The 13,713-nt window shown below is 46.1% G+C and overlaps 1 protein-coding gene across 5 annotated transcripts in view; it reads right to left on the bottom strand.

The window, feature by feature from the left end:
• Positions 1-13,713, bottom strand: part of lrba (LPS-responsive vesicle trafficking, beach and anchor containing) — a 97,483-nt gene that overhangs the window by 15,755 nt on the left and 68,015 nt on the right. For all 5 annotated transcript variants that reach the window (XM_061275480.1, XM_061275484.1, XM_061275483.1 and 2 more), the window contains 4 exons: positions 11,451-11,591; positions 10,282-10,401; positions 7,707-7,859; positions 1,529-1,696 (listed from right to left, as the gene is read on the bottom strand). In XM_061275480.1, coding sequence (XP_061131464.1) covers positions 1,529-1,696; positions 7,707-7,859; positions 10,282-10,401; positions 11,451-11,591 — 582 coding nt within the window. The remainder of the gene's footprint in view (positions 1-1,528; positions 1,697-7,706; positions 7,860-10,281; positions 10,402-11,450; positions 11,592-13,713) is intronic.

Here is a 13,713-nt window from a genome sequence, read left to right as displayed (position 1 = left end):
GTCGAGCTTAAGAGCGCAAGGTTGGGCCGGCCCGACAAGCTGTGCGTTTATTTTACTAATTAAGGCGCTCAGGCTAAGGACGAAAAAGTGACACGTGAAGGCTCGCAGAGACGTGCTAGGCCAAGACTGGGCTAGGCCAAGACTGGGCTAACTTTTGAAATGGGTAAAAAAAAAAATTCGAAACATAATGAAAAAATAAAAGAAAATGATTGAAATATGAAATAAATTTTTGGCAAAATGTTTGACCAAAGCAAAAAAAGAGAAAAAAAAAACAGAGGGCTATCTGAAAGTATGCTAACACCACCATCTGACGCCCAAGCTCTTTTCCGACTAAATAACACGCACCAGCCGCTTGTCGCTACCTCAAACGTGTGTGCATGTATTTATGATCCGCAAAAATAATGAAGAAGCACTCATCCATTACCGGGGACTGTGTGTAAACCAAAAGTGTGTGTAATGGGCTTGGACCGTGCATGTGTGTGTGTGTGTGCAAATGACCGCCACGGCACGGTCATGAATCTGCATGCCTGTGTGTGTGTGTGGGGGGGGCGCTATAAGGCCAAAGCACATCTGGATGGGAATTAGGGTGAATGAGGTGATAAATCAACGATGCACCCCTGGTGCCCGTGAAGCTGCACTCACTGAGCATGAAGGGCATCTGAAGACGTGCGCCATCTCCTTGTAAAGCCGCAAACCCATCTGCATCTTGCTCAAAAAGAGCGTCGCTTGAATTATTAGTCGTGCTGCTTTAGTGCAATTGCAAATGTAATTGTGCTAAATATAATTTGCCTAGCTTTTTCTGATAATCGGTTAACCTTTACAATTTTGGGAACGTTAAACACGATGTTAGGTGAAGTTATTACGGCACTAACAACCCATTTAAATGCATTATATATTTATTTATAAATAATCCATAAACCATTTTTTGCTGTTCGCGGTGGGGTTCGGTCCATATTTTAATTCTGTAAATATGTTTGCATAAAAAGGTTCTCCGGGTTGAAGGAATATTTTACAAAGATTCCCCATCCCACCAAAAAGAGCTAACCATGCCCGCAAGATGATTTGCCGGCTGCCGGCACGCCACCTTTTTAACTCGCATCGGATTGGTAAACTTTTTTTTTTCTTTCAGCGTTTGGTGTGCTTCGCTTTCGGACTTGGAACGCAGGCCATGAATAATGAATGAGCGCCACGGAAGCCGCTGGAGAGGAAGACTGGGTGGCAGAGTGCTTGGCTCAGCGAATCTCGCATTGTTCATGCTTGCAACCCGTTTAGCGGTGCAACTAATGGCATCTCCATGAAGTTCCGACGCAGCGAAGGGACACATGCTTTTATAATAATCACATTGTGCATCCATTTGCTCTAATGCCACTGACTCAGCGGGATCTTCTACAGATTGTAACCCAAGACTTTATCAAGGAAGGTTACTTGGCTGGCGTACCTTCTGACCCGAGTTGATATTTTTCTTTTCATCCAAAACGTGAATATTTTAATTTACAAAACACATGGTGGGGAATAAATAGGGCCTCACCTCTCTCAGCATGGGGTCGGTGATGGAGCTGAGGTTGACGGCGCCTTCGTAGGTGAGATAGTAGAAGACGTTGAGGGCTCGGGCGGCCTCGGGTCCCTGCTGTCTGTAGCCGAAGATCAGGTCGATCCACTGGTGCAGCTGGCATGACACAAACTCGCTCTCCAGAGCCTGCAAGGCGACATTGGCAGATCTCAAACACGTGCAGCTGTTTAGGTTAGCATTACGCTAGGTTAGCATTACGCAAGCAGACTGGCATCAGATGGAATTATTTGGTTTGGTTTGATGTTTAAATATACAAGAATTATTTCCCTACTGATTTGAGTGTCAGTTTTAGAATTTACTTTGACTTAGCGTGGCCGTTAGCTTGAAGCGAGCACTCTTGGCCTCTTGTTTGGATGATTTGTGTGAAAACAAGCACTTAAGGGGACGTTAAAAAGTGTTTTTTTAATCAGTTTAAATGTTTTTAATGTGTTTGGTTTCTCTATATTTCATTCCGGAAGTGAAATCAAGACGGTTTCACCGCACGCGTCTTGATGGGATTGCGATGATGACGCGACAGATGCGCACCAAACACGTTGATCATGTCATTAGCGACGAGCGGTAATTCCTTAAATGTCGTCAAGTCCTCGGAGAGCGCCGGTGAACCGCTCCTGCCGCGCAACCTGCCAATAATTTCTCTAACGAGCAAAAAGCACCACGCGCCCATATCTGATCATAAGCGGGGGCCTCGTCCCATTAAAGGAACTCTTGTCGTTCATTAGGGAGGCATTGCGAGGCGGCCCTCTTTGTTCTCGCCTTTACCGAGCGCGCCGCAAAACAGCGAGACGTTTGCCGCTTTGCCTCCTCATTAGCCAGCCAAGGAGGGGAAAAAAACATTTATGGCGGTCCTCGTAAAAAGAAGGCAATTGTGTTAATTTGTGTAAAGCTGTCGGCGCCACAAAAGCCCCTCTAAGCACGACCAAATTAGAATGAGACAGCCCTTGATTGTCATTGCTGCCTTGTGTCACATTAATTTGCGGCAAAACATTAGCCGGCGTTGCACTTAAACGGCAATTTATATCATTTAAATTTTTACGGCCAAGCCGCAGCGCATCCCTCACTTAAATGTGACTTTGTGACAGCTCATTCCGTCGCTAATTCGTCCCCAATCTCTTAATTACTTGCTCGCAATCACATAAGAAACCGCGGGGAGAAAAGAGGAGAGCAACTTATTTATTTTTTTAAGTGTGTGCGCTATTTTGTTTTTAAATCACTTTCAAGAACTAGTTGAAAAGAAATTCCTTAAAGTAATTCTTAATACGAGACGGGAATGCTTAATGTAATCCACTTTACACTCCATTTTTTTTTAACCGTAGCTTAATCGATTTACGCTTCTCAAAGTTAGAAAGAAAGCCAAAAAAGAGGAATTGTTTCGTCGAAAGTATTGCGCAGCAAATGAAGATAAGGTTCGAGTGTGTGCCAGGTTGAAGGAGCAGAAGGTCTGGGCCAGATAGCGGATTCCTGAGGTGGGATGGAGTGGCCCCTTCACCAGAAAGCAGGCGGGATTATTGATGGGCCAATTAGCATCCAGTTTGTGTGCCACCCTCATCCGCAGGGGCCGCTGAGATAATTAATGAATAATTTAGCAGCCTTTATGTAAATTATGAAAGGGGCCGAGGGGGCGTCGGAAGTCGCCGCGATCCCACTTTACTATTGTTTCATATTTGACAAAGTGCACGGATGGGAATCGAATTTGTCATCAGCGGGGCGATTGCCTTCGCAAACAAACATCAATATACAGCGTATGCATGAGCTCATTAATTGCGAAACATTTGGTCATATCCGGCAGTTCATAGGTTAGAACCAACTGCCGAATAAAAGAAAGAAATGTTGTTGCTCGGGTAAACCGGCTTTGAAGGCTGAATTTGTTTGAAAATCCCACAGAGACAAAATGGCCACTTGAAACCAAAATGGCCGACTTTGTGTCTTTAGGTTGAATGGCTTTCAAAATGGCACTTTACTTGGCCCATGAAAAAGGAAGACAAAGAATTTCAAGAGTTCAATTTCTCTGGGTCAACCCGGGTTCGGGCTCCTCGTATTGAAGACCCCTGCTCTTTAGATCAGTCATATCTTTTTTCAAAATCTCAAGTGTTTTTTCCTTCCAGTCGCGGAACAGGGCCGTCTCCCAAATGCCAATGAAAATACACCCAAAAAACGAACATGCCCAGACTGTGTCAGATTACTCGAATTATTTTCCCCTTTGAAACATAAAGCATGTCGCCGGACCCAAAAAAAAAAAAAGACTCGACCCAAAAAAGAAAACCCAAGAGACGTCTGCAGACGGACACTTTGACTGAGTCGCTGTCAAAGGCCGACACTTTACAGACACCATATTTTCATTTTTTTTTTCTCAAGACACGAGATCCTTCCCATAGATGCCAAGATACTAAGTGACCAGTTAAGCAGCTGGCTGACACTTAGTTTTTCTTGATCATGATCTCAAAAACTTAGAAGGCTTTGTTTTTTCTTTCTGTTATGAGAGACCGTGATCCTTATTTTCCTTCTCGAAAAGTCTGAAAGGCCACCAAAGGATCTTTGTGTGATGTTTCTGAGCCTCATTGTGGTTTGTGGCTTTGCCCAGTGGGATTTATCTTTAGAAGGCGAGTCATTAAGGCCGAAGGACTGTCAAATAGAAAAAGAGCAAAAAGAAACAATTATAAACCGATTACACATTCCGTAAATAACAAAAGATGAGTTTACAAAAGTACACTGTACTTAAATTCAAATCATTTCTCACTTTTAAGTACAACCGGCCCCTTTTAACTTTTCCTTCATATTTCCTCACCCCCCACCTTTCTGCTATTTCTTCCAGAAATCCGATCTTCGGGATCAACTCCGTGGACTCGCCCCGGCCCGAAGGTTGACAAGCGCTCTGATTAAAGGCCTTATTAAGTCGCTGTAAATGAGAAGCCGACTGTCAACCGAGAAGCCTGGACCGAGGGGCCCGCCTGGACACGGACGTAAGGAGGGAGAACCTCGAAGCGGTTGTTTCCGTTCTTCGCATGCGAGGACGGCGGATTGGGTCTTCGGGTCACCTTCCAACCCGCTTAGCTAATTAGACGGGTCACAACTGCAAGAGTTGTGGCGGTGGGTCAACGGCGGCAAACTGAAACCTGAAACCTTCCACTGGCTCAAGCCTCACGAGGAAAAGAATCCCAATGAGCGGTGATTGGGCCGGTATCTCGTCAAAACAAAGACGTCGCGTCAGGACAGGGTGAGCTAAGTGGTCCAATTAACGGCAAAGGGCAAGAAGGTAAACATCGCTGATTGGGAAGTAAATGGGCCGAACCAACGGCAGTGACTCGAGTTTGGCGCTAACCAACACCGATTTTATACGTCTCCAACAAACTATATCAACATTTGAGAGTCATGATCTCATGGAGGCGGCATAGCCAAAATTGCAACAGCATATTTCTCCTTTTCCAAACTTCATTCTGTCGCTAAACTGTGCTAACACTCCAGCTACCGCTTAGCTTCCACCTTTGACGTTCTTGACGGACTAAAAAGTTCAACAGAAGCCACTAACGCGACTTGTCCGTTGAACAGACGTCCAGATAAGGACAAAGACGTAAGAGAAGAAGAAGAAAGGAGTTTATCTGGGAGGATTGAAGAGAAGGACAACATTAGCGAGCCGGCATGTCAGCGGCAGTAGATCAGCGCATTTCTCAGGCTCTCCCTCCGTGATGTCACCGCAGAAGACGAGTGAAATATCGGGAAGGGGGAGGTGGAGGGGGCTCGTAAAAGGCGGTAAACATGTCCTCCCCTGCCGTCGGACGATCCTCCTCCGGCGAGCGCCGTCTGACATTAGCCAGAGCACGGCCAGCGCCTCGCCACGCCGGCCCGTTCCCATCGCGCTGTGGCGAAGCGCAGTAATCTGAAGCTAACGGGGAGGGCGACTGACACTCACTCACTCCGTCAGCGCGTAAGTACGTCTTGCGGTGGTTTACCTCAGCGCACACGTGGGGAGCGCCGAGAAACTGCCGGGAATGACATTTATGCGCAGGCTTGGATAAAAGAGCAACGTAAACAGATGTCACATGACGCTTCATTATGGAAGGCCGCCGCTGTGAGCGAGCGCTGCTCGGGGAAGTGTGGGAAGAAATGCGGGAGCTACTTTCACTTTCTGTGGAAAGAAAAAAACTAGGCCCACTTAAACAGTCTCATCTTTTTTCTCCTTCATATTTAGAGAGAGTTGACAGTAAATGTACATCAAACCTGGATTGGTTTCCAGTCGATCACGGACAGACAACCTTTCACACTCACGTCGACAACGAGTGAGAATTGAACCCACAGACGTTTGGTGGTGGGACAGGGCTGCCATTTAAAAGTATGGAAATGTGCTTTGCGTCATATTAATAGGACGTGCGTCCCGTGACGCTTCAGAACGTTTTTTGCGGTTTTCAACAGCTGTGAGGTGCACCGAATGCCCCCCCAAAGGAGAAACATCGTTCCAAGACTGAGATGAATTCACAGAGGATAGGAAATACGCTTTCGATACTCAGGTACGTACAGATGAGGGAAAGCTCCTCAGCGTCAGAGCCATCACTCACTTGTCTTGACCCTTCAACACCAGCGAAAGGCTCTCCTTCCGAAGGCGCAAGGCAAGATTTACAAAGCGTGCAATTTATATTGCAATACCCTGGCGTATTTGTACCCTGTGTGCGGTTTGTTGGTCTGTCAGCACCAGGACAAGAGCACAATGGAATTATTATCAATCAGTGTCTGGTTTAAATGACCCAGAAATAAATTACAAATACATACCGTATTTTCCGGACTATAAGGCGCACCTAAAAACTTCAAATTTTCGCAAAAGCCGACAGTGCGCCTTATAGTCCGGTGCGCCTTATATATGGACCAAATAGAGAATGATGGACGGATGGAACTTTACCTTTTTAAGTTTACTGATCTATCTGACTGTTTTGTTTTGTACTTATTAAAGTAAGCTTTACATGTTTATTTTGTGCGTTGTGTGATATTAACATTATTGATATATTGTTATTGTTTTCACTATTTCAAGTTATTATATTGTGATTGCATAAATGGTGGGCCTTATAGTCCGGTGCGCCTTATATATGGACAAAGTTTTAAAATGGGCCATTCATTGAAGGTGCGCCTTATAGTGCGGAAAATACGGTACTTAAATGATCTTTCTCCACTTTATCTTTATCAAACGTGAAGTAATAACAAAACAGAATGTTTGCGGTTGCTTAAAGGTTAAAGTTCAACTCTCGATGCTAGCCGTTGGCATTCCCTTTAGCTTGCTAGCGTGGGGGGCTCCTGATAAGGCAACAATGGCCGCTTTGCTGCTGTGTGTTTCCATACAGAGGAATAACAAGAGACACGCGCAGCGTATCCGTTCCAGCAGTCATAACTTACGTTGGATTACTTTTATTACCCGGCGAGAAGCGCTCGCGGCTACGAAAACAAGCTGCCGTTTGGCATGGCCGCGACGGCGACGACGACACTGCGCGCAATCCTTTACTCTGAGAGCCTTTTAATGGCCTCTCCAGATTGGACCTTAATTAGCTGTTAATCATCTCGGGCTCATAACCGCGAGTGGAAGACGGCGAACTGGAGTGTGTATACGCGTGTGTGACTAAATCCTTGTTGCGGTGAGGCCATTAGCGCGCCTGGCAGCCAAAGTGAACCAAAGAGCCCATTAAGTCCTTCACTCTGGCGTCTCTCCTCAGTGCCACGCTCATCCCTCTCGCCACTGTGCCAGCTGACACCCTCAAATGCCAGCGATCCGTCACCGCGCCGAGGCTGTCCACCCACGCAGCCGTACCTCGACCTCATCCTCTGCCATCATTTGGCCTTTCTAGTATTAAAAAGCGGGCCATCATCATCGAGGGTCCCTCTCACAATGCTACGAGGGTCGAAGTTTTAGTACCGTGCAAGCGCTTTGGAACACAAAAAGCATGCAGATGGACACGCCCCCGCCCCCGAGAAAAAAAAAAAAAAAGACATTGCATGATTAATGATTGGGGTCTGGTCATATTAACCGGCTGGTTAGCAGGTCCCAGTGGCCGCAGACACCGAGAAGGCTGAAGTACCCACAATGTAGCCCGTCAGGAAATAACAATGTCGTTTTGAGTTACCGTTGAATTCATTCTAATTATTTTCCTCGGCGAAGGCTTACCTGCCGATTGAGGCGCACAAACTCCTCGGGGGTCTTGGCCCAGGGGGGCAGCTCCACGTCCGACACGGCCGTGCCGTCTTCCATCACTCCCAGGTTGTACGAGTTGGTGTTGACGAACATCTCAGGGAGGTAGTAGAACTCTGGAATCAGCTCCTGGGCCGGGGAAAAAAATAGATTTGTTTTATTTGCCCTGTCTCAAACAACACAACATATTCCGAGACGCAATCCGGTTATGACAGCAATACGCGAGCCCTTCCCAAACGCTAACAAAGCGGAACTTGTAGCATAATGAGCGTAAACAAACGCAGACAAAGCCGCCCTCGGGGTTCCGAGCTGGTGTTATTGTTAGAGGCCATGCGTCTTCAATTAAGACGCCGCGACGTACCCCGACGTGTAAACATGGATGATTAAGGTGGAAGTTATACACAACTATGCGGTGAACTGTGAACGTTAAAATAGTTTACATTTTGCTTTTATTGTCTTGGAATAGCGAAGCTAGTTTTAAGGCGATGCTACTACAGACATAGCGGTCACATCAGAACAAAAAAAACGGACTAACGTGAAAATTCATCTCAATTTTTGGAAAAAAAAAAACAAAACTGTTATACAAACATTAAAATGATTTCAATTTTTGGAGAAAAAAAAAAGTGTTTAGATAACTCCATATTTGTGCGTTTGAATTTTTAGAAAATCACCGGAGGAAAAATGAGGAAACGTGAGACGATGCCTGCCAAACAGGAAATAGAACTCTCGCTCGTACGTTCGGCTTCCAAAAAGCGGCAGCGAGACTTCCAAGCAACACAAACAAATGTCCATGTAGTGCAAAGAGCTCATCAAACGAGCAAGCAAACACAAGGGCTCTAAAAACAACACGGCCGCTTCCTCTCACTTGTGAAATGACTTCACTGCGCGAGAAGACGACCTCCGACTAAAAAAGCCCCCCCCCCCCTTTAACGAGGCCGGGGGGCTGCTGTAAAAAGTGCTACACACACACGTAGAGCAGAAAAAGCCGGAGGGCTGCCTCGCACGCAGCGTAATGTGCAGTGGCCCCTGGTCAGAGGCCAGCCCCTCTGATCCCCAATCCTGTCCTGTCATGGGTCACTGCCCCAAGCACCCCCCCTCCCCTCCCCTACTGTTGCAGGTTTCTCTGATGCCTCTAGGCTGAGGCGAGGGGTCAAGGGATTGGGGGGTCATGCTAGCGTCACCCAGGCTAGAGACACATTCAATCGGGGTGTTGTAGCCTATTATCGCCCCCTTCTCTTTCTCTCTCTCTTTTTTTTAAGAGAAGAAATAACACACGGGAGCTTTTCGGCCTCTGGGAGGGACGTTGGACTTGCATGAATGGCTGGAACGCTAAAGCTAAAAGGTATACTTGGCGAGCTAAATTGAAATGTCTCTTTGCTAATTCCTCTTTTGCGTCGGGAGTGAATGGGTGTGTCCGAGTGGAAAAAGACGGCGGACGTGTATTGAAAAGAAAAGAAAAACAACACAAAAACGTTTGGTGCTCTTGGTTCGATCCAGCTTAAGTTGAAGACGTTTAATGGACGTTGGTTTCGCTTTTATTGGGAGAAAAAAAAAAATGCAAAGCTTTTTTTATGGGAGAGCGACGATTTCGCTTTTTTTTTGTAGTTATTCAAAAAACTGCAAAAAATAAAATTGTTTGGGTTTCATATTAAAAGAAAAACAAACCAGGTGGAGAGATGGGATTTTGATCGGCCAATCGTCTTATGTTGTGATGCGGTCCAGATTGGCTTGTTGTTTTGATGTGACTTTGAGCCCCGTCGCTCTGATCCGCTTTGACGGGTCTGGACGGCGGGAGCAAAAACGGCCGCTTTCGCAATCAAGCGTCGGCCAACTACGCTGTAACGCGATCCGCATGTTTTATCGCCGGGGTGAAGGAGGAGAAGGGGGGGTGGGGGGTACTCGAGCGCAATCAAGCGTCAAAACCCCTCGACGCCCCACCGCCCCCCCGATTGGGTGACCCGGTGCCAAGAGACCCTGAGCTTGCTTTGACATGCAATGTCGGACTGTAAATGTTTTAGGGGAGCAGTTAAAAGTGTGCGGAGTCGACCCGGGCTGTTTTGGGGGGCAAATCCAACAGCGCAGCAGAGATTTTTTTTTTTTTAATTATATATACCTTCTACTTCTTAAAATCTTTACCCCCTTCCCCGCATGCGTGTGTGTGTGTATATGTTAAGTGTACTGCTGCTAACACAGGAGTTTCCCCATTGAGGGAATAATAAAGGATTATCTTATTATCTTATCTTATCTTATCTTATTTGGAGAGAGAGAAGGGGGTAGGGGGGAAGATTGAAGTCCAGGTTATAGCCCGGCTGAATGGGAGACAGATGAGGATTAGTCTTTGGCTTTGATCGCAGGACCGGGAAGCTTTCATTGCCACGGGACAGTAATTGCAAGTGACTGGCCATCGCGATTCCTCTTTTGCACCGCCGCTCTTCCGTGTCTATCGGAATATTGTTCATAGGGTGCAGCGGAACCTTCCTCGGGATTCTAGCGCGCTGCGATTTCGCCTTTGGAATTTTTTTCCCCATCGCTCGCTTGTTTGCTGGTGTACCTTGACATCCGACGTGTCTCTCTGGCAGTTCCTCCAGGCGCGGGACACCGATGAGAAGGTGCGATCGGCGTGGTCGAACTTGCCTCCTTGGAAGTTGAGGAAGAACGTGGTAAAGGGTTCCTGAGGATGACAAAAAAACATTCATAATATTTGAAGAACCTCTGCAGCTCTTTTGCAGCCAATATTACAATTTTTGCAGATGCATTGAGTCGTATTGCGGCTTCTAACAAACATTGCGTTGAGGGGTGGGAGGGGGTGAGTAACCCCAGTGAGCCTCCAAAGCCAATAAAGCCATGCCACTGATGCATTTCTAATCATGTATAATCTTGTTAGGGCAGATCAATGGTGCTCTCACTGGCCCGAGACCCCCAAGTGAAACGCCCGCCATATACCTGAAGACCGCCGCCGCCGCCAACCGCTATGCTAACAAATAATTTGGACAATATATGAGAGGGTCACGTGTGGGACATTAATAGGCATTGGAGAGTTTTAACACCAGGCTCAAGCGGTAAAGCGGCCTAAGCATAAGCCGGCTAATGATGCTCGTGGATCAATGCTGCGGCCCTTCTGGGACTCGCTGACAATGGTGAGCTAGTGGCGCAATAACATACAAAGGGGGGAGAGGAGGCAAAAAAAAAAAACTTAGTAACCTCCCGATCCCTGGAGGGCAGTATGGCCAGATTGATGGCATCTACTCAACAGAGACAATATTGCAGTGTGCACTGAGTCTCTTAAAAAATAATCTCAACCAGAAGCCTTGTTTGATTGCGGTGCGGGGGTCTTTGAGGACAGTGTGATTCGGCCACAACCTATTAAATGAGCAACAATAAATGAGAAGAAACTATTTTTATATATTACAATTTCATTATATATTTATGTTTTTCTTGGTGGTTTGGAATAATAATGCTTGCATTGTGCAACTTGGTATTTTTGTTGTTTGTTTTGCTTCCATCCAAAATGGATTAAGAATATATGCAGAGTTGATTTCCTTTACGCTGTCAGTTCAAAAACATGGATGCTAGTTTGGCTAACCCGTCTAATGTGCTTTGCAATGTATGTTAGCATTAAGCTAGCAGACAAAATGATGTGGTTCTAATAGACAATGTGTAATACACAGCTAGCATTTAGCTAACACATAGCATTCTTTTGTTATGAAGTTTGCCACTTACCATGCGCAGCAGCCACATGAGGGTGAAGCTCGAGGTGGAGTAGTGCGTGCCGTAGTGGAACTTTGGTACCTGGTCGTCGTCCCACGAATCGTAGCGGTCGGAAAAGAAGGCGGCCCGCTTGGGGTTCAGAGCACCGATGGGCTGCGGAGGGATTTCAATATTACTTTGCATTAATGGCTGAATAATAGCACTTGAGTAAGCCCGGATAGTGTCGAAAAAAATGATTAAGTCATATTAAGTTGACATCAGTCTGAGAATAAGCAGCAGCCCTTTGTCTGGAGGCTGTTATTTAAATCCCCATTTATAGAAATCACTTTCAGGACGCTTCGATTTTTATTAGTCCTCTGCCGGTCGCGCCTCATTTTCCCGGCCGCCGCCTTAATCCATCACATGCACACAAACATGGCGGATCGATGCTAATGGAATGATGGCCTTTTGAGGATGAGGGTCTGGCGAGGTGTGGATCAATGGCATCTCTTTCATATCATAGGCCGCCTGTCACTGGGAGACTCGCGCCCGACCGGGAGTATTGATTTTGCGCTTGGGCTACTGCTGTGTGCGGATGCGATGGGGCGTGTGCGGTGGTGTTGGTGCAATGTTTGGTAAAAATCTAACCCGTATTTATTTTTTCTGTGAGCAGCGGCAACAAGCGGTAAAACTACAAGCAGATTATTTTTCTTATATCTGCAATTTCTATTATATACCGTATTTTCCGGACTATAAGGCGCACCTTCAATGAATGGCCCATTTTAAAACTTTGTCCTTATATAAGGCGCACCGGACTATAAGGCGCACCTTCAATGCATCATGTCAGATTTTTAATCCAAATCAAATCATTCTACATTTGATCTTTTTTATTTTAATTCAGACGCAACAAATTACTTTATAATCACAAAATAATGATCCATTGTCTTTTTGATTCATGATTCATAGTCTTCAGCGAGCCACTTATGATTGATTTCATGACACAATGCTTGGGGCCAGTTTAAATTTAGGAATTTGGTCCATATATATGGCGCACCGGACTATGAGGCGCACTGTCGGCTTTTGAGAAAAATTTAGGTTTTTAGGTGCGCCTTACAGTCCGGAAAATACGGTATTGTGTTTTTCTTGGGAGTGATGACAATAGCCACAGTGGCAATAAGGCAACAATACACGCCAATATGAAATGTGCCTGAGTGTGTGTTTGCGTGGATTTACGCAGTGCCGTGCAGCTCCGAGTTGACAGTGATACACTGCGGCTTCCTCGGGGGTGGGGGTCCGCCGGGGTAAGGGGTGAGTACACATGGTGAATTATACATCACAGCCATTGCTCTGATTTATAACCCTAATAACAGCCGACTCATTAAAAAAAGAAAAGGCTTGAAGGAGGCATATAAAATAAGAAATAGTGAAAGCGCCGCGGCGACATCGCGCAAGTGCACGTGCACGGGTCGGCCTGACGTCGTTAATGCTGTAAATTATAGCGGGGGGGCACTTACAGTACGTACAGGGACGAGGTGCTCGGCGAGGGGCGGACAGCGGATTCTGCGGGCTACAAATTGGCCCAATATGTCACCGGGACCGAGACGAGAGGTTCAGATAAACGAGCCAATAGCAGAGTTCTAATTAGACCGGAGAGTTAGCCAACGCATGCTAACACACTGCAGCCGTAATGAGACAAACATCTGCGAATTCATCTCGGATTAATCCGGAAAGAATTAGTCGGGGTAATTAAAAGGAAGAAACGATTCCCGGTCCACAATGCGGCACAGTGGCTATTTTGTAGACCACAAATTACTTTTATTTTAAAAATATTGCACGCAAGTACCTTCAGATTATTTGATCATTTTTCAAAACAACACGTTGAAAAATATGTTACAGGTGAAGAATTTTCTTCTCCAAAATATGTGACCTTGTGACATCACTTCAAACAAAATGGCCGACGGAATTCAGGGTGGGGGTTCTTCCGAATCTTTTTTAACGTGTTTCTGTATATTGCAGTTTTTGCAAGGGTGAAAATGGTTGTAGGGGAGGCACCTGGGGGATAAACATATGGGCCACGCATGGCTCAAAAATCAATACGCCATTAGCCTACACGGCTACGAGATGTCCGCTGCGCTCGATAACGCTTCGCTACTTCTGTTACAATGCCATCACAAAAAAAAAATACATATGAAGTCAGTTCCAGCGCGTGCTTATCGAGACTACAACGTTATCTTGAGGAGGGGGGGGTGGCAGCGTTTGATGTCAGCTGGAGGTTAGAGTTTATGATAAGAAAGCC

Source organism: Syngnathus typhle, linkage group LG3 (assembly GCF_033458585.1).
Source record: "Syngnathus typhle isolate RoL2023-S1 ecotype Sweden linkage group LG3, RoL_Styp_1.0, whole genome shotgun sequence".
In the NCBI taxonomy this organism is placed as follows: Eukaryota; Metazoa; Chordata; class Actinopteri; order Syngnathiformes; family Syngnathidae; genus Syngnathus; species Syngnathus typhle.
The sequence above is the reverse complement of the archived record's forward strand: the minus strand, read 5'-3'. Positions and strand labels throughout refer to the sequence as shown.